This window comes from Parasteatoda tepidariorum, chromosome 5 (genome assembly GCF_982258835.1).
Source record: "Parasteatoda tepidariorum strain Cologne lab strain chromosome 5, Ptep-v5.0, whole genome shotgun sequence".
Taxonomy (NCBI): Eukaryota; Metazoa; Arthropoda; class Arachnida; order Araneae; family Theridiidae; genus Parasteatoda; species Parasteatoda tepidariorum.
Genome location: NC_141759.1, coordinates 6,646,317 through 6,671,551, shown reverse-complemented (window position 1 = coordinate 6,671,551; position 25,235 = coordinate 6,646,317). Strand labels below are relative to the sequence as shown.

The following is a 25,235-nucleotide window of genomic DNA, read 5'->3' as shown; positions in this document are numbered from 1 at the left end:
ATGCTCTCTCTGATTATTTCAGCTTCCGTTTTTAAAAGCGCTATATGTTAAGCCATCTCAGCTAGATTTGGCATTTGATATTTTTAGCGGCAATCATTGGTCGATTTTCTAGCGTTGCCATTCGGAGAGTTGTAATGAGGCTTTTTTTTGTCACTGTGTAAGATATATATATATATTTTTAAATTTCTAATCAAACTTTTCCTTATTACTATTTTGTGTAAATAATTATTATTAATAATATAAATGGCTATTAAACGGAATTAATTGATAATGTCCAATTTTAGCGAATTAACTGTTTACGCAATCAGATTAATTATTTTTTTCATAATTTACAAGTGGAGAAAAAGTCTTTTACAGATTAAAAGTGAAGAGAAAAATAAAGTTGAGATTAAATTTATAAAGTAAGCACAACCCGAAGGAGGTTGAAGTAATGACATTAACGAAATTTCAAAAGAAAAAAAAATCACGTTTTAGTGTACAAATTTGTAAACAAAAAATCTAAAACTAACTTTTGACCTAATGATCATATGTTTACGTTCTAGGACTCAATCTTAATGATTGAGAGGGTGACCTCACACATGCCAATTAATTATAGCAGACAATATATTTTAAGTTGGGAAATTAGACACTAAAACGCACTTACTTTGAGAAACTTTTTTTTCCGACGGATTCGGATTTTTGATCCCCAGTATATAGGGGTTGTCGCAATCTGGAAGTATTATCCAAATAGTTTGGTCAGCAAAGCGATCCAATGATAGAACCCCTTAGTGTTAACTTTACTTTTTGCGCATTTCACCATATCTAGGAAACTTTCCAATGAACTTCTAAGTGAATTGAAAACTTTTTGCACTCAATGCTTTAATGTTGATTTAATTTAGAATTTCCCTAATTCCCTACAACTATTGTAAGATATTTACTTTTCACCTAACTTGTAAAACTAAAAAGTTTAGAATTCTTTACAAAATCACTCAGACGAAAAGATTGTGTTGTATTTAAATCTTATTTAGAAAGTGTTTTACATTTAAAGTTTTTCATTTTTTACATTTTAAGTTTTTATCTAACTTATGTGTTTTGTTTATTATTTTGTTTTTTATTTTTTTACTTAATAAATGAAGTATTTACGGACTTTTATGTATATTAAGGAATTGAATAAATTTTTCGCGAAGTTCAAGATCTCATCTCATTGCAAAAAAAGTAATTTAATAAAGAATTTTTTTTACAATAAATGCTTCTAGTAATGAAACAAACGCCTTCAAACTTAATTTTTTATATAGTTTCTCTCAAACTTGTTTCGAGACTCAAGTTAAAAAATAAAAAAAACACAGTCAAAACTCACATAATAACTTAGAATTGTTTTCTCAATTTACTTTTAATCAATTGTCATTAAATAAGATACAATTAGATATCATTTATATGAAGTCAGATATTTCGATAGATTCAGATTAAGTTTAAGATGAATAAATATCATTTAGAGTTTAAAACTAGTGACATAGGTCATAAAAGAAAAATTAATTTGTACATTTTTTCCCTCTTATTATTATTGCCCATATTTCTTTTTTCACTAGCGAATTTCCGATTAAATTTTCCGAAAATTTTAAAAATATCGATTATTTCACTTGCAAGAAATTATTACTTTGAAGCGTGATAACATTTTTTTATGCTCTAATTTTTTTTCCAAGTAAATAATATGCCTTTGTTAATTTCTGAAAAAAAAATTCATAAGAAAGTTTACATTATTCTTTTATCAAGATTGATTTAATAGAGAATATCACTAAAATGAAACAGGTTATGTTTCCTTGCAATAAAAGTTAAATAGAAATAATTCTTCAAAATAGCGTTCCAATAAAACATGGTATTAAAATGTTATCTTATTTTTGTGATTAGTTCATTAATAAAATATTTTTATTTCTTCGGAAACACAATTCCTGTAAAAAAATTTACAAAATTAAATCTGTTACATCAAAAAACAAGATCGTTTTATAAATTATTGCGTTTAATAAAATATAAATACGGTGTATTTGTAAAGTGATCCTAAAAATAAAAAGGTTATTTTCTTTTTCAATTCTCTACGAAAAGGATTTAATGAGTTACTTTTACTACAATTTACTCATCTCACACAGGGTTGAAAGCGAGACGGAAAAGAGGAAAGGCTGGTAGTAAAACCATTTCAGTTATAGCTAGTTTTGGGGAGGAGTTTACTTATTCTTTTTTTAAATTTTTCAACAATATCTACTTTGTCTTGGAATAGAAGCAGTTTTATATATATGCCAGAATTATAAAAGAAATCTTGATAGTTACAGATATTTCATTTTTTTCGAAAAAAATGCTGTAATGAAATGATTTACGTACCAGGATTTTCTCTTTTCCGTCTTGATATATAAGGGCTTTCACCCATGATCTCACACGAAAAACACCCGCAGAAGCGTTTATTAGTTTATTTATATATTTTATTCATCATGGCTAGGTCGAGGAGGAGAAAAATTATATCGAATTACGGTTTAGGTTAATGTAATTTCGTTCTCCTACCATATTTACGCGTTATCATCGCCAATTCCAACTGCAATCGCTAAGTTTCCAATTCACGGTACGGTTTGCTTACACGCCTACCGACGACGCACATTCCGTCATTTCTACAAGGACGACGCACATTCCGTCATTTCTACAAGGCAGGTGTGAGCACGGATCTGAAAAAGTAACATTAAAACATTTATTATTTTCAGAATGTTTTACATCATGAAAATGAACATTAAACCTTATTCCAAGGAACCATAATATATTCACATTAAAACGAAAAGAAGTAACTTCTGCTTATTAGGTTTCTTTGAAGAAAAAAATAGGTAAACTTTTGTTGGGGCCATTTTAAAATTTTTTAGTCGGAAGTTTCTTATTGATATACAGTCGAACTCGTTTATAACGAGCACAAAGGGACCGTAACTCGTTAAATCCGAGTGCTCGTAATAAACGGGTACTTAAGACAGGCGTGCAACCAGAAGAGGGGGGGGGCTTGGGTGGTCTAATGATTGAATTTACTTAAAATTTAATTAATACTTACTTACTTTAATTACATTAATTAATTTAATCGCGTTTTTTTTATTTCGCGCACATTTCTTATCATTTTGATAAAAAGATAAGACAGAAAGACTAGAAAGATGAGATAAAAGATTGCAAGACAGAAAAATATTGCTCGCTAAAACCGGGTCTTGCTCGTTAAAAGCGGCTTCTGTTCCATAGACTTAATATTGATCCAACCAAATATTCTCGTTTCCCTCGGTAAATCCGAGTTCTCGTTAAATCCGAGCTCGTTATAAACGAGTTCGACTGTATTTTCTTTATAGAATAACTTATGAAGGTAGTTTGAATTATACAAACGATCAAGGTAATTTTTTTCTCTTTTGTTATTTCACGTTTAAAACCCGAAAAAGCAGTGGGAATTCTCATATTCACTTCAAACCTTATTGGTTTCTTTAAAACGAGACTGTATATTTACCTCTTTCACAATATCTTCCCTCATATGGGGGACGGCACATACATTGAGCACCATTTCTACCAACAACGCACACTCCGTCATTTCTACAAGGCAGATGTGCGCACTGATCTGAAAAGATAACATTGGAACATTTATTATTTTCAGAATGTTTTACATAATAACTATGGACATTAAACCCTATTCCAAGTAACCACAATATATTTGCGTGTAAGAAGTAAAAAAGCTCAAAAGAGTTGAATCTTGCTCAAAATATTTTTTTAAAAGAAACAAAAATAGGGAAACTCTTTTTTATATTCGATATTTTTTAGCTTAATCTCTTTCTTTTTCAATATTCAATTGGTATATATTTGAAGAACGTCGAGGCAAAGAAATGGTGTGCTTTTTTTACCCATGCATTATCCACCAAAATCAAGACAGGAAGTTATTAAATTACTTCTACCTTTAAATACCATTAACTTTGAAATCATGCTACAGTCATGTTTCAGCATGGTAAAAAGGAGACAATGCCATGGCAAAAAGAGACATGGACAAAGCAGTTTTGGCAAGGGTAAGAAAGACACCATTTCTAAAATATTTAAGCATGATTTTTCAAACTATGCCAGTAGTTTTGCCATGTAAAAGCATTAATAAAAGAAAGATCATTTATTAAATACATAAATTTTTCCATATTTTTTCCAACCGCTAACGAACGTAAAACGAGTTATAGTAATACGATAACTCGAATATTACTATAACTCGATTTTTTTATGAGGTCCCGACCCTTTTATCTTCAATTTCATGTTAATTATTCTCGATTACTCGAATTTTACTTCCCTTTTTTTGGTGGATCTTTTAAAGCAAGAAAAAAAACCTAGGAGCTGATATCTTGCCCCTTCCTTTGCAACACACACACAATGCCTTTCGCACTCTTCATGGAGAAGCTAAAGCTGTCCCTCTTGAAGTATGTGAACAGTGGTTAAATGAAACGTTACCAAATTTACTTCAAGGATACAGTGAAAAGGATGTTTTCAATATTGATGAAATGGGTTTATTTTTTAAATGTCTTCCAAATAAGACTATGATGTTTAAGGATGAAAACTGCTCAGGGGGTAAAATGAGCAAGGAACGTTTGACTGTCCTAGTTGGAGGAAATGCGTCTGGGACAGAGAAATTGCCCTTACTTGTTATCGTTATCCCCGATCCGAAATCCCCGATGTTTCAAAAATGTAAAAACGTGTCCTTTGAATTACAAGTCTAACAAAAAGTTTTGGATGACATCAGTTTTATTTGAAGACTATGTAAGAAAATTTGATCGGAAATTCTTCGCTAAAAAAAGAAAAGTGATACTCTTTATGGATAAATGCACAGCGTATAATGATCTACCTAATTTGAAAGCAGTAAACTTGCAGTTTCTCCCGCCAAACACAACAGCAAAGTTGCAGCCGATGGACCAGGGTATCATAAAGTGCTTCAAACAGTCTTATCGTAAATGGCTTGTCAGAAAAATAATCTTAAATATTGTAAGCATTTAGAAGATTTGTAATTAATAAGCATTAACTAAATAATCCGTCAATATTTTGAAAGTCAAAAACCGAAACTAACGGTAAGTCGAACTTCCGATATGTCGAAGTTTTTCGTCAGTCCTATCAGATTCGAGTTATCGCGAATTCACTGTATATGTAGATAGCCAAACTATCTCTGTAGCAGCTTATTTATGGGCCGGTTACAGTTTATTTGTAGTTTGATATATTTATTTCACTACATCTTAGTCCAAATTCCATAACTACCTTTTAAACTAATATTTAGACGAGTTTGATGTTGAAAATATGTAGTTTCATGAATTCACTTAGAAATCTGTCATTTAATGAACATATAATGCTTACTTTCTAAAATAAAAACATAAAATTAAAGGTTTTATTTGCTTTATTACTTTTAAGTAAGTTGCCTACGACATTTGCATTTTTTTACATGACTCTGTGTAAATTGACTAATTCGCAACATGACGAATTTTTACGAGAAGTCGTATTACGAAGAGAAAAATTAAAGTGATAAATAATCTTAATCTTAAATTTAAATTTCTCTTCGTTAGGCACGATTCGCAGAAGAACACCGAAATTAAGAGCCGAGCGGTTGGGTAAACACATTGATCAGTCTGCGAAGGGACCAAGTAAACGTGGTATCAGTTCATTTTAAATCGGTATTACGTAAAGTGTTCAACTTCATGTGAAGGTCTTCGGGCTATCAAAGCGGGAGAACCATCACCTGGTCAGAGATTTAAAATCTGTGTCTCTGGATAATCCTAGAAAGACCCCAGACCGTCACAAATATCCCACTGAACATCTCCAGTGCGAAATAAATAAAGTATTATTACTTTATACTCTGTTGCAAGTTTTAAAAAAACCATTATCCTTATGAAGAGAGACTGTTTGCATCTAAGTGAACGCCAAGAAAGATACCAAGCTCCTAGCGCAAACGTTTATCAATATCGCTAACTCTTGAAATGACGTTGCCCGGCCTACTGTTTGATAGCTTTCTTATTAAGAATAATAGTAACAGTTAATATAACAATAATCAATTAACATGTAACAAGAATCGTAACAAATATACGAGTTTCTGTTCGCATTCAAAGAAACTATGAAAGAATAATAAATATTGTTTCTTACAGACGATTTTCTTCCAGAGCTAAACAAAACTAAAAACTGTCTCGTATTTAATTTGTTAAGGTCAAGTCAGAATTAGACGCACCATTTTAAATGATCCATTGACATCCAATGCTCTTACAACGTCATACAGCTGTTTCTTTCGCTTTCCAAAGAGGAAATGAAAAATTATTCTTAAGACCTTCTATACAATTCGTTGGTTAACCATTAACTTCTACAGCTTTCACTTGTTTTAATTTTAATTATAGAAGAGTTAGAAATGCCTCTAATTAAAGGATTCACAGACTAACCATTACTGCCAAAAGCTCCCACTTTCTAAAGAGGAAATGAAAAAGTGTTGTTAAGATCTTGGATACAATTCGTGGGTTGACCATTAGTTTCTTCAGCTTTCACCTGTTTTAATTTTAATTATAGATGGGTTAGAAATGCCTCTAATTAACTTTAATTTAATTTTCACAGACTAACCATTACTGCCAAAAGCTCCCACTTTCTAAAGAGGAAATGAAAAAGTGTTGTTAAGATCTTGGATACAATTCGTGGGTTGACCATTAGTTTCTTCAGCTTTCACTTGTTTTAATTGTTATTGTAGAGAATTATAAATGCCTCAAATTAACGGATTCATAGGCTAACCATTACTGCCACAAGCTCTGACTTTCTAAAGAGGAAATGAAAAAGTGTTGTTAAGATCTTGGATACAATTCGTGGGATGACCATTACTTTCTCCAGCTTTCACCTGTTTTAATTTTAATTATAGAAGGGTTAGAAATGTCTCTAATTAACGAATTCACAGACTAACCATTACTGCCACAAGCTCCCACTTTCTAAAGAGGAAATGAAAAAGTGTTGTTAAGACCTTGGATACAAATCGTGGGTTGACCATTAGTTTCTTCAGCTTTCACCTGTTTTAATTTTAATTATAGAAGGGTTAGAAATGCCTCTAATTAACGGATTCACAGACTAACCATTACTGCCAAAAGCTCCCACTTTCTAATGAGGAAATGAAAAAGTGTTGTTAAGATCTTGGATACAATTCGTGGGTTGACCATTAGTTTCTTCAGCTTTCACCTGTTTTAATTTTAATTATAGATGGGTTAGAAATGCCTCTAATTAACTTTAATTTAATTTTCACAGACTAACCATTACGGCCAAAAGCTCCCACTTTCTAAAGAGGAAATGAAAAAGTGTTGTTAAGATCTTGGATACAATTCGTGGGTTGACCATTAGTTTCTTCAACTTTTCTGTTTTAATTTTAATTGTAGATGGGTTAGAAATGCCTCTAATTAACCGATTCACAGACTATCCATTACTGCCACAAGCTCCGAGTTTCTAAAGAGGAAATGAAAAAGTGTTGTTAAGATCTTGGATACAATCCGTGGGATGACCATTAGTTTCTTCAGCTTTCACCTGTTTTAATTTTAATTATAGAAGGGTTAGAAATGCCTCTAATTAACGGATTCACAGACTAACCATTACTGCCACAAGCTCCCACTTTCTAAAGAGGAAATGAAAAAGTGTTGTTAAGATCTTGGATACAATTCGTGGTTTGACCATTAGTTTCTTCAGCTTTCACCTGTTTTAATTTTAATTATAGATGGGTTAGAAATGCCTCTAATTAACTTTAATTTAATTTTCACAGACTAACCATTACGGCCAAAAGCTCCCACTTTCTAAAGAGGAAATGAAAAAGTGTTGTTAAGATCTTGGATACAATTCGTGGGTTGACCATTAGTTTCTTCAGCTTTCACCTGTTTTGATTTTAATTATAGATGGGTTAGAAATGCCTCTAATTAACGGATTCACAGACTAACCATTACTGCCACAAGCTCCCACTTTTTAAAGAGGAAATGAAAAAGTGTTGTTAAGATCTTGGATACAATTCGTGGCCTGGCCATTAGTTTCTTCAGCTTTCACCTGCTTTAATTTTAATTATAGAAGGGTTAGAAATGCCTCTAATTAACGGATTCACAGACTAACCATTACTGCCACAAGCTCCCACTTTTTAAAGAGGAAATGAAAAAGTGTTGTTAAGATCTTGGATACAATTCGTGGGTTGACCATTAGTTTCTTCAGCTTTCACCAGCTTTGATTTTAATTATAGATGGGTTAGAAATGCCTCTAATTAACGGATTCACAGACTAACCATTACTGCCACAAGCTCCCACTTTTTAAAGAGGAAATGAAAAAGTGTTGTTAAGATCTTGGATACAATTCGTGGGCTGACCATTAGTTTCTTCAGCTTTCACCTGTTTTTATTTTAATTATAGATGGGTTAGAAATGCCTCTAATTAACGGATTCACAGACTAACCATTACTGCCACAAGCTCCCACTTTTTAAAGAGGAAATGAAAAAGTGTTGTTAAGATCTTGGATACAATTCGTGGCCTGACCATTAGTTTCTTCAGCTTTCACTTGCTTTAATTTTAATTATAGAAGGGTTAGAAATGCCTCAAATTAACGGATTCACTGACTAACCATTACTGCCACAAGGTCACTCTTTCTAAAGAGGAAATGAAAAAGTTTTGTTAAGATCTTGGATACAATTCGTGGGCTGACCATTAGTTTCTTCAGCTTTCACCTGTTTTGATTTTAATTATAGATGGGTTAGAAATGCCTCTAATTAACGGATTCACAGACTAACCATTACTGCCACAAGCTCCCACTTTTTAAAGAGGAAATGAAAAAGTGTTGTTAAGATCTTGGATACAATTCGTGGCCTGACCATTAGTTTCTTCAGCTTTCACTTGCTTTAATTTTAATTATAGAAGGGTTAGAAATGCCTCAAATTAACGGATTCACTGACTAACCATTACTGCCACAAGGTCACTCTTTCTAAAGAGGAAATGAAAAAGTTTTGTTAAGATCTTGGATACAATTCGTGGGCTGACCATTAGTTTCTTCAGCTTTCACCTGTTTTGATTTTAATTATAGATGGGTTAGAAATGCCTCTAATTAACGGATTCACAGACTAACCATTACTGCCACAAGCTCCCACTTTTTAAAGAGGAAATGAAAAAGTGTTGTTAAGATCTTGGATATAATTCGTGGCCTGACCATTAGTTTCTTCAGCTTTCACTTGCTTTAATTTTAATTATAGAAGGGTTAGAAATGCCTCAAATTAACGGATTCACTGACTAACCATTACTGCCACAAGGTCACTCTTTCTAAAGAGGAAATGAAAAAGTTTTGTTAAGATCTTGGATACAATTCGTGGGCTGACCATTAGTTTCTTCAGCTTTCACCTGTTTTGATTTTAATTATAGATGGGTTAGAAATGCCTCTAATTAACGGATTCACAGACTAACCATTACTGCCACAAGCTCCCACTTTTTAAAGAGGAAATGAAAAAGTGTTGTTAAGATCTTGGATACAATTCGTGGCCTGGCCATTAGTTTCTTCAGCTTTCACCTGCTTTAATTTTAATTATAGAAGGGTTAGAAATGCCTCAAATTAACGGATTCACTGACTAACCATTACTGCCACAAGGTCACTCTTTCTAAAGAGGAAATGAAAAAGTTTTGTTAAGATCTTGGATACAATTCGTGGGCTGACTATTAGTTTCTTCAGCTTTCACCTGTTTTGATTTTAATTATAGATGGGTTAGAAATGCCTCTAATTAACGGATTCACAGACTAACCATTACTGCCACAAGCTCCCACTTTTTAAAGAGGAAATGAAAAAGTGTTGTTAAGATCTTGGATACAATTCGTGGCCTGACCATTAGTTTCTTCAGCTTTCACTTGCTTTAATTTTAATTATAGAAGGGTTAGAAATGCCTCAAATTAACGGATTCACTGACTAACCATTACTGCCACAAGGTCACTCTTTCTAAAGAGGAAATGAAAAAGTTTTGTTAAGATCTTGGATACAATTCGTGGGCTGACCATTAGTTTCTTCAGCTTTCACCTGTTTTGATTTTAATTATAGATGGGTTAGAAATGCCTCTAATTAACGGATTCACAGACTAACCATTACTGCCACAAGCTCCCACTTTTTAAAGAGGAAATGAAAAAGTGTTGTTAAGATCTTGGATACAATTCGTGGCCTGGCCATTAGTTTCTTCAGCTTTCACCTGCTTTAATTTTAATTATAGAAGGGTTAGAAATGCCTCAAATTAACGGATTCACTGACTAACCATTACTGCCACAAGGTCACTCTTTCTAAAGAGGAAATGAAAAAGTTTTGTTAAGATCTTGGATACAATTCGTGGGCTGACTATTAGTTTCTTCAGCTTTCACCTGTTTTGATTTTAATTATAGATGGGTTAGAAATGCCTCTAATTAACGGATTCACAGACTAACCATTACTGCCACAAGCTCCCACTTTTTAAAGAGGAAATGAAAAAGTGTTGTTAAGATCTTGGATACAATTCGTGGCCTGACCATTAGTTTCTTCAGCTTTCACTTGCTTTAATTTTAATTATAGAAGGGTTAGAAATGCCTCAAATTAACGGATTCACTGACTAACCATTACTGCCACAAGGTCACTCTTTCTAAAGAGGAAATGAAAAAGTTTTGTTAAGATCTTGGATACAATTCGTGGGCTGACCATTAGTTTCTTCAGCTTTCACCTGTTTTGATTTTAATTATAGATGGGTTAGAAATGCCTCTAATTAACGGATTCACAGACTAACCATTACTGCCACAAGCTCCCACTTTTTAAAGAGGAAATGAAAAAGTGTTGTTAAGATCTTGGATACAATTCGTGGCCTGGCCATTAGTTTCTTCAGCTTTCACCTGCTTTAATTTTAATTATAGAAGGGTTAGAAATGCCTCAAATTAACGGATTCACTGACTAACCATTACTGCCACAAGGTCACTCTTTCTAAAGAGGAAATGAAAAAGTTTTGTTAAGATCTTGGATACAATTCGTGGGCTGACTATTAGTTTCTTCAGCTTTCACCTGTTTTGATTTTAATTATAGATGGGTTAGAAATGCCTCTAATTAACGGATTCACAGACTAACCATTACTGCCACAAGCTCCCACTTTTTAAAGAGGAAATGAAAAAGTGTTGTTAAGATCTTGGATACAATTCGTGGCCTGACCATTAGTTTCTTCAGCTTTCACTTGCTTTAATTTTAATTATAGAAGGGTTAGAAATGCCTCAAATTAACGGATTCACTGACTAACCATTACTGCCACAAGGTCACTCTTTCTAAAGAGGAAATGAAAAAGTTTTGTTAAGATCTTGGATACAATTCGTGGGCTGACCATTAGTTTCTTCAGCTTTCACCTGTTTTGATTTTAATTATAGATGGGTTAGAAATGCCTCTAATTAACGGATTCACAGACTAACCATTACTGCCACAAGCTCCCACTTTTTAAAGAGGAAATGAAAAAGTGTTGTTAAGATCTTGGATACAATTCGTGGCCTGGCCATTAGTTTCTTCAGCTTTCACTTGCTTTAATTTTAATTATAGAAGGGTTAGAAATGCCTCAAATTAACGGATTCACTGACTAACCATTACTGCCACAAGGTCACTCTTTCTAAAGAGGAAATGAAAAAGTTTTGTTAAGATCTTGGATACAATTCGTGGGCTGACCATTAGTTTCTTCAGCTTTCACCTGTTTTGATTTTAATTATAGATGGGTTAGAAATGCCTCTAATTAACGGATTCACAGACTAACCATTACTGCCACAAGCTCCCACTTTTTAAAGAGGAAATGAAAAAGTGTTGTTAAGATCTTGGATACAATTCGTGGCCTGGCCATTAGTTTCTTCAGCTTTCACCTGCTTTAATTTTAATTATAGAAGGGTTAGAAATGCCTCTAATTAACGGATTCACGGACTAACCATTACTGCCACAAGCTCCCACTTTTTAGAGAGGAAATGAAAAAGTGTTGTTAAGATCTTGAATACAATTCGTGGGTTGACCATTAGTTTCTTCAGCTTTCACCTGTTTTGATTTTAATTATAGATGTGTTAGAAATGCCTCTAATTAACGGATTCACAGACTAACCATTACTGCCACAAGCTCCCACTTTTTAAAGAGGAAATGAAAAAGTGTTGTTAAGATCTTGGATACAATTCGTGGGTTGACCATTAGTTTCTTCAGCTTTCACCTGCTTTAATTTTAATTATAGAAGGGTTAGAAATGCCTCAAATTAACGGATTCACAGACTAACCATTACTGCCACAAGGTCACTCTTTCTATAAAGGATATGAAAAAGTGTTGTTAAGATCTTGGATACAATTTGTGGGTTAACCTTTAGCTCCTCAAGTCGCCATTTATTTAAACATGATTTAAAGAAAAATTAATTGTGCTTCATGATCATTGTTATGCTATCTATTTATTCATTATAGTGCATACAGTGGCGCTCACGTACTTAAGGACATGTCCTTATGGAAAGTAAAATCCAAAACTTATTGTTCACGCATAAGTCTTTTGAATTGATAATTATGTATTGGAACAAATAACTTATTTTTAATATATTTTCGCAATTAAAATCATTTATCTAACTGTTATACTTAAATTATGTAACATTTTAGAAAAAATATGCCTTCTGCATACTTAAGGACAACAAAATAAATATTTCTTAATCGTTAATAAAATTAATAACAATGTAAAAAATGTAACAAAAAATAAAGATTTGGAGCTAGTATTTAGTCGGTAAGCCTTTGGGGGAAATTACTGCTTCACATCTACGAGGAATCGAATCTACTAATCTTTGACATCGCTCAGGAGGTATAGCTGCCCAGCCTTCTTCGACACATTTCCATAAATCACCTAAATTTTTTGGTTTTTGCTGTTTCACATATTTCTCCACATGTATCCACAGCATCTTGATCGGGTTGAGATCTGGTGATTGGGAAGGCCACTGTAAAACCGTAATTTTCTTGCTTGACAAGAAGGCCTTCGCAGTTTTGCTCGCGTGCTTTGGATCATTATCGGCTTGCATGATTGGTTTTCTTGAGCGAAGTTTTCTGTAATAAGGCTGAAAAACAGTCTTGATAATGTCCACATACACATGCTGATCCATGATGCCTTCGATTTTGTGAATTGGACCACATCCTGAACGTGTAATGGCAACCCACATCATCACCGAGCCAATCCACTTTTTACAGTTGATTTTGTACACCGTACATTAAATTCTTCACCGACTCGACGCCTCACATAACTTTTGCCATCTGAGCCCATTCTGTTGAACTTCGATTCGTCTGTAAATATAACTCGATTCTAGTCAGCCGATGTCCAGTTTCGGTGTCTTTTTGCAAAAGCTAATCGAGCTGCTATATTCTTCTTTGACATCAACGGTTTTTTCCTACATACGCGAGCCATAAGCCGAAACTCATTTAAAAGCCGTTTGATGGTATTATTGCTTACGTGCTTGCCTGTTAATTCAGCGAATTCTTTTCTGATGTCTGGGGCGGTTTTGTGACGATCAGCTTCAGAAATTCGATGAATAATTCGATCTTCTCGTTCGGTAGTTCTGCGAGGACGTGGTTTTCTGGATGCTTTTCCAATACTTTTGGTCACTTGAATAGATTTCAATACTTGGAAAACTGCTGTTTTTGATAATTTTAACCGCCTACCAATTTCTCTAAAGCTTGAACCTTCTTTTCTCAAAGTATCTATTTGACATCTCTGTTCATTGCTAACATTTTTACCTTTACTCATAATAATGTTGAATTTTGTACTAAAAATTTAGAAAAATATTAATATAATGTTTTAAAGCATCAAACAAAGATAATGTAGTAAATAACACTTACATTGATCGATAAATTGATTGTAATCATTCAGTAACTCATGATTAGACAAACTGTCCTTAAGTATAAGAAATTTAACAAAATATATTTTTTAAATAAACTTTTATGAAACACTTGTGAACACGAATGAATTATTTGAGGATTGAAATTCAACTAAGGTAGAATTCGTCATTATAGTAGATATCCTGATCAAAACATAATATAATGATCCAATATAATGACGCATTTATTTTGAAAACACGGTCCTTAAGTACGTGAGCGCCACTGTACATTTTGAAGAAAATAAGCAGTTTATCTTTTGATATCAATATTAGTTCATATAAAAATATAACAGGACCTAGATTATACTCACTGGCATTATCTGAAGGGTACTTAATTCCGTATGAAGAAGAAACAACAAGCAAACAAATTAAAAATTCAAGCAACATATTAAGTAAGTAATAGATACCCAATGTCATGTACTTCATGAAGAGGAATTTTTTTTATTTTTATATTTGAATTTGTTTCATCCCCATCACGTTCTAAACATCTGTTCTTAGATTTTTTTTCATTCATGCATTTTTCTAGAAGGTGTGTGCACTGTATCTGTTACCAGGAAAACAAATAATAGCTTATTATCTTGAATTTGAACAGATTTTTTATGGATGTTTGAGGCTTTACATTTTTATCACGACACGAAACACAGTAACACGAAAAAATCTGTTTCCTTATCATCAAAGCGCGTGTAGTTTTCGTGTATTTTGTATTTAAACCCAAAAAATTGATTTAAATACTCAACATTTGAGATTTTAAAGAAATAGTTTTGTTAATTTATCAACAAAATATTTGTAATTAATTCGGTTTTAAAGCATGTTTGTTTCTTTCCAATCAGTGCTCTTTACGTGGAGCTGCAATAGTTGAGGCAAATTATCACAATGAAAACGAAACAGTTATGAGGCTCCGCCAATGATTCCTGTCACTGTTTTTCGAAGCTCTGTTGCCAAGGAAAATAAAAAGAAAAAACCATAGTTTAAGTGCCTTATATAATAATATATATAATATCTTGCCGTGAAGAAGAATTATCTTGGCTTTAGAACGTAGAAATAACTGAAATATTTTTAAAGTTATTAAACATTTTTAAAGATCGCCATATTGGCGACATTTTCCCACCTACATAAAAATTACCAAAATCACTGCCTCATTCTCAATTTTTGGAAAATTTTATGAGCCCAGATAATGCATCATTGGCGTAAGTTTTTAAATATTGAATATTAAATCACAAATGCTTTTAATTTTTACAAAACTCTGTTTTTTCTCCATATTGATGTTTTGGGCCGTTTTTAAAATAAGGGTGGACAGCGCAGGCTTTAGATAAGCTAAGCATTATCTAACAGTCAAGAGTAACAATTGCAAACTCCTAGCGGTTATAAAAATAGCATATTGTTCACAAAAAGGTATCATTTCATATAAAGAAGGATGCGATAAATATCTTTACATGTCGAATCCTAAATCGACGATTTTGACAATCAGTTCTGAGTTGTCATCTAGTTATTATCTTCATCTAATCTTCCAATTAACGAAATCATTGCGAAACTTCAAATTCGGACAAAATCCGCGTTTGTATAAATCGAATTCTGTGCTTTATATTTTTACCGAATTTTATAAGATTTTGCGATTTATTCTTCTTGGTAAGTTTCCTTAATCTGGGTGCTTTTATTATTTCTATTACTTTTTTTTTTTTAAAAAAATAATAAGTATTAAATCATTTCTCTGTTTTTATTAAATTCATCTTTTCTTTTAAACTGACTCGACTTTTTAGTTTTTTGATAAAAATAATTTACATTTTCGAAATTTAATTTCTCGGGAACTATTTAGACACAGTTCAATCAAAATGTGTATTTCGCAATGTAAAATTACATTCTTTTAAAAAATGTAAAAAAATTGTACCTTACAAATCATAATTTTTCGACTGTTATTAAATAAAATTATAATAAATAATAAACAGTTATTGAAAACTATTTTTTGAAGAAAAAAAATATCTCTGAAAAAATAAATTTTTTAATTGTATGCAAAATTTTTTTACTTCGCTTAAAAAACTCTCGAGATACAATGTAATACTAAATTTTGACCAGTTCTCCTAACCAAAGTTATTGAGAGCATATTTTTTCGATTTCCCTATTTTCTTGAGGTAAGAAATTGAAATCCATCGAAATGCAGGTATGTTTATGCAGAGAAAGTACGTTTCGTTGTCATCAAATCAACCAGACTGATAAGGTGATTTTTAAGGTACACCAGGTTTATTTTCTTACACTTGTAACAAAAGAGGTATTTTTGAGGTATAAAAATTTTTACCTTATTTCAACTAACGATAAAAAGGTATTTATTGAGGTAAGTCATTTTATTTATACCTAAGCTTATTTTGAGGTTGTTTTAAATTCACTTCAAATCATCCAGACTGATAAGATGATTTTTAAGGTTTATGAGGTTGTTTTTCTTACACTTGTAACAAAAGAGGTATTTATGAGGTATAAAAAAATCAACCTTATTTCAACTAACGAGAGTGAGGTATTTACGAGGTATAAAAAATATACCTTTTTTCTACTAACGATATTGAGGTATTTATGAGGTATAAAAAAATATACCTTATTTCAACTAAAGAGAGTGAGGTATTTATTGAGGTGTTGAAGTCATTTTATTTATACCTAAGCTTGTTTTAAGGTTGCTTAAAGTACACTTCATATTAACTAGCTCACTTCCCAGAGTTCCATGCGAGCCGGCAAATGGCGTGTGTGTTGACAATCGAAAGTCTATTCGAAATTCGGTAAGTGTGCTTGACATTTATTAATTTAGTTTTATCACTTTTAATCAAATATGCTTCAATTTTGAAACTTAAATTTTATTATTTTTGTTTTAACGACGCGTCCTGATCTTAAATAATTTAAGTTGGAGGATATTCTTTGAGGTTATCGTTGTAGGCTTAGCAATAAGAGAGAATAACCGAAATATTTCTCGTCACTGTTTAGGGTAACATTACTGGTGAATCGTTACAGCAGGTTATGCACAGTATATTTTATTGTTCGTAGTTCAGTCAAATAGAACTATTCTTTTTATTTTGCTTAAATGTATATGTTTTAACGTAGCAGTATGCACGCTGATTAATTGAGAAAAATGTTCACAATTTCTCTTATAAATAAATCATTGAAAATTGAAAGATTTTTAAAATAGCAATTTTGCTTTGAAATTCTACTATAGTTGTATGGTATGCTTATCGTTTGGATATTTGTTGCAAAGTTTATATTATTGTTTATATATATACAAAGTTTATATATATATATATATATATATATATATATATATATATATATATATATATATATATATATATATATATATATATATATATATATATATATATATATATATATATATATATATATTTACAGAGCTTATCCACAGTTCCCTGATATTACTGAGATGGCCTAGGCTGTAAATAGCACATGCGCGGCGGCGCAAAAGAAGAGACAAGCAAGCTACTGCTCAGCCTCCCCCTAGGATATAGTTCCGAATTTATACGTAAAAGAAAAACTAATCTCTCCTAATAAGCTACAGATTTTGTGTAATTGTTGATAACAATAGTTTGCTAGATATTTGATAATTGAAAACTAGTAACTGTACTAGCTCACTTCTTCAGGTTTGATCAGAAAACAGCTATTTTCTTTACATGTTATTTTCTCGCATTTTACCCACGTTAATTATTTACTAAGCAGATTGTTATTACTGATTAGAATATTGGACAGAATTAAATTAAATTCGATTTCAAGTTTATATGACAATTTGTTTCAAGGTCATGAGCTTTTTCATGCAGCTGTTTATGGTTCACTACTTCAAAAATGTGCGAATTTCGGAAATCTTAAATATTTTAGAAATAAGTCAGTATAGTATGCAATTTTAATCCTGAATTGAATAAAATCAATTGCAAATAAAAACATTTATTGTTGAAAGTAATATGCATTATTTTGAGTTTCATCCTATGGGATGTGTATTTATATTTAAACAAGTGTTTGTAACAACTAACTATTAGTTTTATTCTGCTCGGTTTTATAAGTTATATAGGAGATATTATACTCAACTTATTTTAAAAGTATTATTTCAAATCATTCTCTCTTAGACATTTTCCTCACATAAAATTACTCACAACTTTAAAATAAATGCTCCTTATCAGAATGTAATTTGTTCTATTCAATTGAGTGTAAAAAAAGAATAAAAATTGGTACATAACTTTAAAATTTTAATTTATTAAACGATTGCAGATTCTAGATTACATTGATTAAAAATTATTAAAATAACTATTTTTTAAGAAACTCTGATGTGATTGACAATAACATAAGTCCTTTTCAGAATCAGCGTCAAAAATTTAAAAAAAAGCTGCTAGTTTCATGAAGTCTGACAAAAAGCTGAAAAATATAGACTAGGTTTATTGAGTTTAAAGATTTTTAAAAAAGAAAGGGAAGGAAATCTAATTATTAAACTTACAAGTACCATATTGTTACAGATGTATAGAAAAATAAAAAGTGTTAAAATTGCATAATAAGATTGGAATTATACAGGGTGTTTATAAAGTCCCGGACCCATTTTGATGTTTAATAACTCATAAAATAATAAAGATAGATTAAAATTAATAACATTAATGGTTAGATAGACTCAAAAAGTTTCATGACCCTTGTTAATGAACTTCCACGTGTGCCCCCTTCGTCGCACGGAGAATATCAAGTCGATAGTCAGTTTCACGAGAGGTAGCTTTCTTTTTTACAGAAAAGACAATCTCATCAGTCGTATACTTAGACATGTTGGAAAACTTCGTATTTTCACAACTAAAAGAGCTTCAGCCACATGTCTTTTTGCAACAAGATGGTGCACCACCTCATTGGGGTATCATCGTTCGTAGTTCTTTGAATGACCATTTTACAGGAAGATGGATTGGGCGAGGAGATCCAATTCCTTGGCCACTCAGATCACCTGATATAACGCCGCTGGACTTTTTTCTTTGGGGATTTATAAAGGACAATGTTTACAGGAGGATCGTGTCGAACATTGATGGCCTAAAAGCCAGAATTACAACCGCAATAGCCTCTGTGGATGCCGACATGCTTGCCGCTACCTGGCGTGAAATTGACTATCGACTTGATATTCTCCGTGCGACGAAGGGGGCACACGTGGAAGTTCATTGACAAGGTTCATGAAAGTTTTTGAGTCTATCTAACCATTTATGTTATTAATTTTAATCTATCTTTATTATTTTATGAGTTATTAAACATCAAAATGGGTCCGAGACTTTATAAACGCCCTGTATATTTGAATTTCTGTAAATGTTGTTAATGGTAATACTGTCTTCAGTGTATTTTATTTTGTGTCTGTGATACATGTCATGCTTTTTAGCTACGAGGATTGAATAGAAATGGCAGAAGATATTTATCTGAAAAGGAAAATTAATTTCATCCAGTTAATTTAAATCATAAAAAAAATACTGTCTAATATTTTAAGACCTGCCACTATTATTGTAAATATGACTTTCTTACTAAATTATATTTTTTTTCCTTTTAGGTTCCAATAATTACAAGTTTCAACATGTAGACGGAAACAGTATTTAAAATAATTTTGTTGGCTTGTAAAAAAAGTGAAATTTTAGTTTTAAATAAAAGTACTTCGAATTTGAGCTGACTAATTATTTAAATTTGTAGTTTTATAGCTTTAAAAATTCAAGCACCTTAGACAACTATCTACTAAAAATACGAGTATGAGTTCCCATAAATAATTTTTACTAACTGTGGAATTTGGATAAGTGTTATTTTAAGATGATTTAAATCAATCTATTAAAACTATAGAAGAATTATGCATTTGAAATCTTCTTTTATAGCTTAACAAAAGAAGCAATTACTGCCGAAGGTTTAATATTAAAAATTTCAGGTTGATAAATGATCTCTACTAGTGAAAAAAATGTAATGTACATTATTCTTCATATAATATATATATATTATATTTTTTATATAGTGAGTCTAAAAATTAATAAACTAGGTGGTCCGTATAACACCTCACCTTCGTAAGTGCTAAAAAAAACATCTTTGGTTGATAAATTAATGCTTCTAAAAATACAGAAATATATACTTGAGGTTACGAAATAATAACTTAAGGTAGAACATGGAGCACATGGCGCTAATTAAAAATAACCTTTCCAATTGTTGAAAATACACTTCAGGTTGATTTATAACAACCAGAAGTGTAAAATGGCCCACCTTAGGTTGAAAAATATATACCTCTACAAGCATAAAGTTATATACCTGAGGTTGAAAAACAATTACCTGATGTCGAACAAAATACACCTGAGGTTGATTTATAATAACCTGAAGTGTAAAATGACACACCTTAGGTTCTTGAATAAATACTTCCACAAGTGTAAAAAAATATACTTCAGGCTGAAACATATATACCTCTGGAGGTATATTTAAGGTATATTTGAGGTTGATTTTGAGGTATTCATTTGCACCCTTTTCAACCTTTACGACGTATTTAGATAACAACCTCCTTTATACCTTTAAAATATACCTCGTTTATACCTCATTTATACCTCGATTTTTTCATAAGGGACCCCACCGGACGAAATCAAAATCGCATCCGTCAGCGCGGTGACAGCGTTAGCGTAGGCAAGGATTCGCACATGTTAAACCGCGATAGCGTTGTCTTACATGACGATGGCTTAAATCAGATTTCTGATGCATCGCCTAAAACGAGAGTCACTCTTGGCAGCTTAAATCAAATTTCTGATGCATCGAAAATAAACGTCACTATCAGCTGCTTAAATCAGATTTCTGATGCATCGCCTAAAACGACAGTCATTATATCGGCCTGCCAATATATGCATTAAATCGATATATTTCACGATGCATCGATTTATAGCCCAGTCCTAGTTAGGACACTATGTGGAACTGATTAAAAGAAAGCACCGTGGAAACTGAAAAAAAATATTTTTAACAATTAAATACGAAAAGTATTAAGAAAAGGAGAAATATCGAAGTACATTCCTATAAAGCTAAAAAGAGGAGAAGGACCAAATGCATGCAACCGGTATTCTCTTCTGATGGCGTGTTCAAGCGTTGAGATCTCCTATTTAAAAAAATATATATATAATATTTTATTGCACATTTATACAAGGAGTTTGATGAAAATGTGATCCCCTTAGTAATAATTTCATTATTGTGAATTAATTATAATACTATTGTGATAATAATGCCCAGATTGTGACTGTCCCTTATACTTTGGGGGTCAGAAAATTCTGAATCCATCGAAAAAAAGGTATTTTTATTCAGAGAAAGTACGTATATGATAATTAGTTAAATGAAGGGTCGAAGGAAACAGTTTAACACAGAAAAGTTACAGAGCTCTTTAAAGTCTTTACCTTTACAAAAGAATATCTTCTAAATGTTAATAGAGGATGCTATTTGTGTGTTGGGTAGTGAGTGAGAGGTCTGACCACGGACTAAGAGGTCGTGAGTTCAATCCCCTCAGACCGAAGACTTCCCGTGTTGTGAATACTGACTAAAAGTCACTAAGTCCTCCATAACACATCGTACCTCTAAGGGTAATGAATAAGAGATTGATCGTTCTTTAGCTCAGGTCTAAATTATGATCTGTGGATGAATGAATGATTTCGTCCTATAAACGGGCAGTGAAGTGTGTCTCTGAAGTCGTATTCTTGGTCATAGATGGAGCCACTGAAAAATAAGAAAACCGACTTTCCCTGTAGATTCGCTTGCTTTCACCAAGCGGGCCTGCTGGTATTGGCAGGTGGCATTAAAAACAACAAAATATTATGGAAATATCTTTTATTCCCTTTTTTAATAATACATTGATGCATACGAGTTTTCCACAGTTCAAAGCAGTACTGCAGGTCATTAGAAATCACCTTCTTCAGTAAGCCTGACATTTCTGTCTTCATCTCTGCTACAGACTGAAAATGTGCTCTGTTAAATGCACTTTTCCCTTTTGGAAACAGGTAGACGTCGCATCTGGTAAGTAGGTTGGATGCTCGAGCACATAATTAGTAGTAATTTGTTTAACCACCAAAAAACTGTTTCACAGAGAGTACATTGTATGCCAGAGCATTGATTTGATTAATAAAACATTGTGTTGTTTTGTTACCCTACAGATCTGGCTTTTTCTTCCTCTAAGCTTTCTCGTGACCTCCATTGCCCATTCAATCATGAAGATCCATTCAATTCATATCGAAAAGGAATTACCTTCAGTTAGGACTTCCTCATTGAATGTGAGGGTTTTCAAGTACACTGTTTTAGTTTCAGGGTTGTAATGAAAGATCCAAGCTTCGTCACATGGGATGACATTTTCAGTCGGGACTTTCTGTGAAACATTTCTTAATATCAGAACAAATGTTCTTCCTGTTCATTTCTAATTTGCACGTCAGGTTTTTAGGAATAGTTTTGTGAAAACTTCAGTGTTGTGCAAATCCTTGGTCATCCATCAAAATTTTTCTTATTGTCTCTGCCAATGTTTAGAATATCTGACGTCACCGAAACATTCAGTCACGATTTCACTAATTTTTATAATGTTTTTATCAGTTCCTCATGTGGCAAGTCGACCAGAGGTTCAGCAGATTCAAACTCTCAAAAATCGCTCGTACCATTCAAAATTTTCACTACACGACATTGCAGTTCTCCTTTAACAATCTTTTTTTATAATTTAAAACATTCAGTTATTATATTTTATTATTTCTCAAAGAATTTCAAATGACTACATTTTAAGTTTATCATGATCACGACACTTTGACACAACAATGCCTTACTCAAACAAGAATAACAGACATGTGATAGCAGGAAGAGGAAATTATCTAAATTTTTTTCCCTAATGTGTAGTTTAGTACTTTTACTAGCGAACGATCTTTTAAATGTTTGTCATTTCAGAATTCCTAATTAGATTATCAATAGTATACTTTCGTGCTCGCCTCAGTAGTTCATTAGTTCGAGAAAAAGTTTCTATAGATTTTCAATTTTATTATTTTTTTTTTCAATTTCGTGTTTTTGAAGTTTATCCAAAGTATTCCTTTTCTCTAACAAAAGTGGGTAAAAAAAAGTCGTGAATGAGAATGGCTCGTGATTGAAAACCTAGGAAGAAAAGAAAAAAATAAGAGTGTGCTGGTAAGGGGGGAATGAATGTCTCTTTAACGAGACTTTGGCAAAGTAATGAAATTTAAATTTTAAATTAGCGAAAGTCCACGGATCAACGGTCTTGAGATTCGCGGAATTTTGTGAATGAGCTGAAGAATCACATGCCTGAGAAAAGAAACAAACCAAACAAGATAAAGAATCGTTCCATCCACATCAAGAACAACTACATTTCATTCCTTCTCTCCCTCATTTAGTCAATACAGTCCTGTTATTTAATAGTCAGACTTCATAAATAGAAAAAATAGTTAAATATCTTAATTGTGAATTTTCCGTAAATGGTTCTGATGGAAAAGTATGATGAAAAAGAAATATTTTCTACAAATTCTACGAGTAGCAAACAAATTATTTTTGGTTTTGGTTCTCTTCCTATAATTAAATAATAATAATCACTATATTTAACGTTACAATATAGTTAAAACATTATTAACTACATTAAAATAATGAAAATTACTGTAGAGCATTAAAAAATTCTATATTTACTAAATTATATTTATTGCACATAAAATATTAAGAAATTTAAAATATGTGTTTTTGGTTCATTTTGTACAATTTTGACATAAAAAGAATTATAAACAACACTATAACATCAAAACAATTTAATTATTTACTATAATATAAAATAAAATATTTATTTCCATTATGTACACGTTGGTAAATATTAAGGCTAGTAAAAACAATTAATTAATTACTAAACAGTAGATCAATATTTAGCCAACTTTTTTTTAAGTTACGTAATATGTAGTATAAAAAAGCAAAACATGCCAAACATTAAAAATTCTTACCTATAAGAATAGAATTTGAAGTGACCCTCTGTGTTTAAATCAGCACCACCCACATAGGCACCACCTTATTCTCTGCAATAAGATGAACATAGAAGAAAATTATTCAAATATTTCTACTCCCCCCCCCCTCACCACAAAACTATGTTTAAATATTTGTTAAATGACGACATATTTTATTTTTATATCCGTCGCTGAACAGCCAACCCAATTTTGGATTAACGACTACTAAAATTCAACTCCATAACCTTGTAACTTTGAACCACTCCAGAAGACTGAAACTCCCGGATCTGTACCCCCAGAGGTATTGATTTGTTAAGGGAACAGGGAGGATTTTCCGACTTGACAGATTTAACGTGCATCAGTTACCATTTAACTACACGGACAGTCTTCAGTCGGCCTGGTATTGAACCCACGAATTCTTGGACATGGGTCCAGTTCCCTACCGACCGGGCTATCCCGGCCCAAATGAGGATAAATATAATGCTTATAATAAGATAATATCATGTGGATGTGCAAAATTGCAATGAAGCTCATAATGTACTTTAATTTTGCTGATAATAACACCTTTATTTGACAAAGAAACCATTAAAGAAATTCACTTTAAAGCGTAAGATTTGAAAAATAAATTCTGAAGTAGAAATAATAAAACACAAAATAATAATTTAATTTTTCTGATAATAACGTCTTGATAAGACAAAAAAAAACATTAAAGAAATTCCCTTTAAAGTGTAAGATTTGAAAAATAAATTTTAGACTAGAGCAAAAGAACATAAAATAGTGATGAAGTCCAACTTTCTGAATACGTAACTAGCATAGAGAACTCCTCATTACAGGATGTTACAATCAGAAAAACAACTAACGGAGAGAGCAACTTACAGCGCATGCGTAAAAGAAGCAAAGGGACAAACAAGAGTTATGTCACCTGAACTTGTAACAAATGTGTTTGAACTGTATAGAGATAACTGTGATTGTAACTGTGAGATGGTTGATTCATTGATGTTCTTAGATTGCTGGAATGAGGTCGCCGTTGTTCTTGTCTAGTATGTTGTTGTACTTTTTTAAAATAATTAATTAACTTTGCTTAAATGAAACTTTAGACTTCTTATTAGAGTAAATAAAGAAATATACTGGTTGTTGGTTGGTCCCACTGCATCACGCCAACTACCATTTCATTTTTACGTTCTGTGTCAAAATATGTTAGCAGCAGATATAATCAACATGCATAATATAAATGAATTCTAAAAGAAAAATCTTAATAAATTGTACAGTGCTGTTAAAAAAAAATGATACAAAAGTGCAACAAAACACCAACCATAAATAAAAAGAGAAACCAATTCATTCTTCTTCCCTAATTACAGCAGCAGTTTGGAGAAGTAAACCCAATCCAAAAAGAGTTTCTATACTTCATA

General features: G+C 32.0%; 1 protein-coding gene across 1 annotated transcript in view; it reads right to left on the bottom strand.

Moving 5' to 3' along the window:
* The window catches only part of LOC147808525 (uncharacterized), a 38,889-nt gene extending 24,590 nt beyond the window's left edge, over window positions 1-14,299 (bottom strand). Inside the window, exons 1-2 of the mRNA XM_087163281.1 lie at window positions 14,185-14,299; window positions 3,488-3,595 (exon numbers count right to left, since the gene is read on the bottom strand). Of these exons, the coding sequence (XP_087019407.1) occupies window positions 3,488-3,595; window positions 14,185-14,299 (223 nt within the window). The remainder of the gene's footprint in view (window positions 1-3,487; window positions 3,596-14,184) is intronic.
* Between the last annotated feature and the right edge of the window lie 10,936 nt (window positions 14,300-25,235).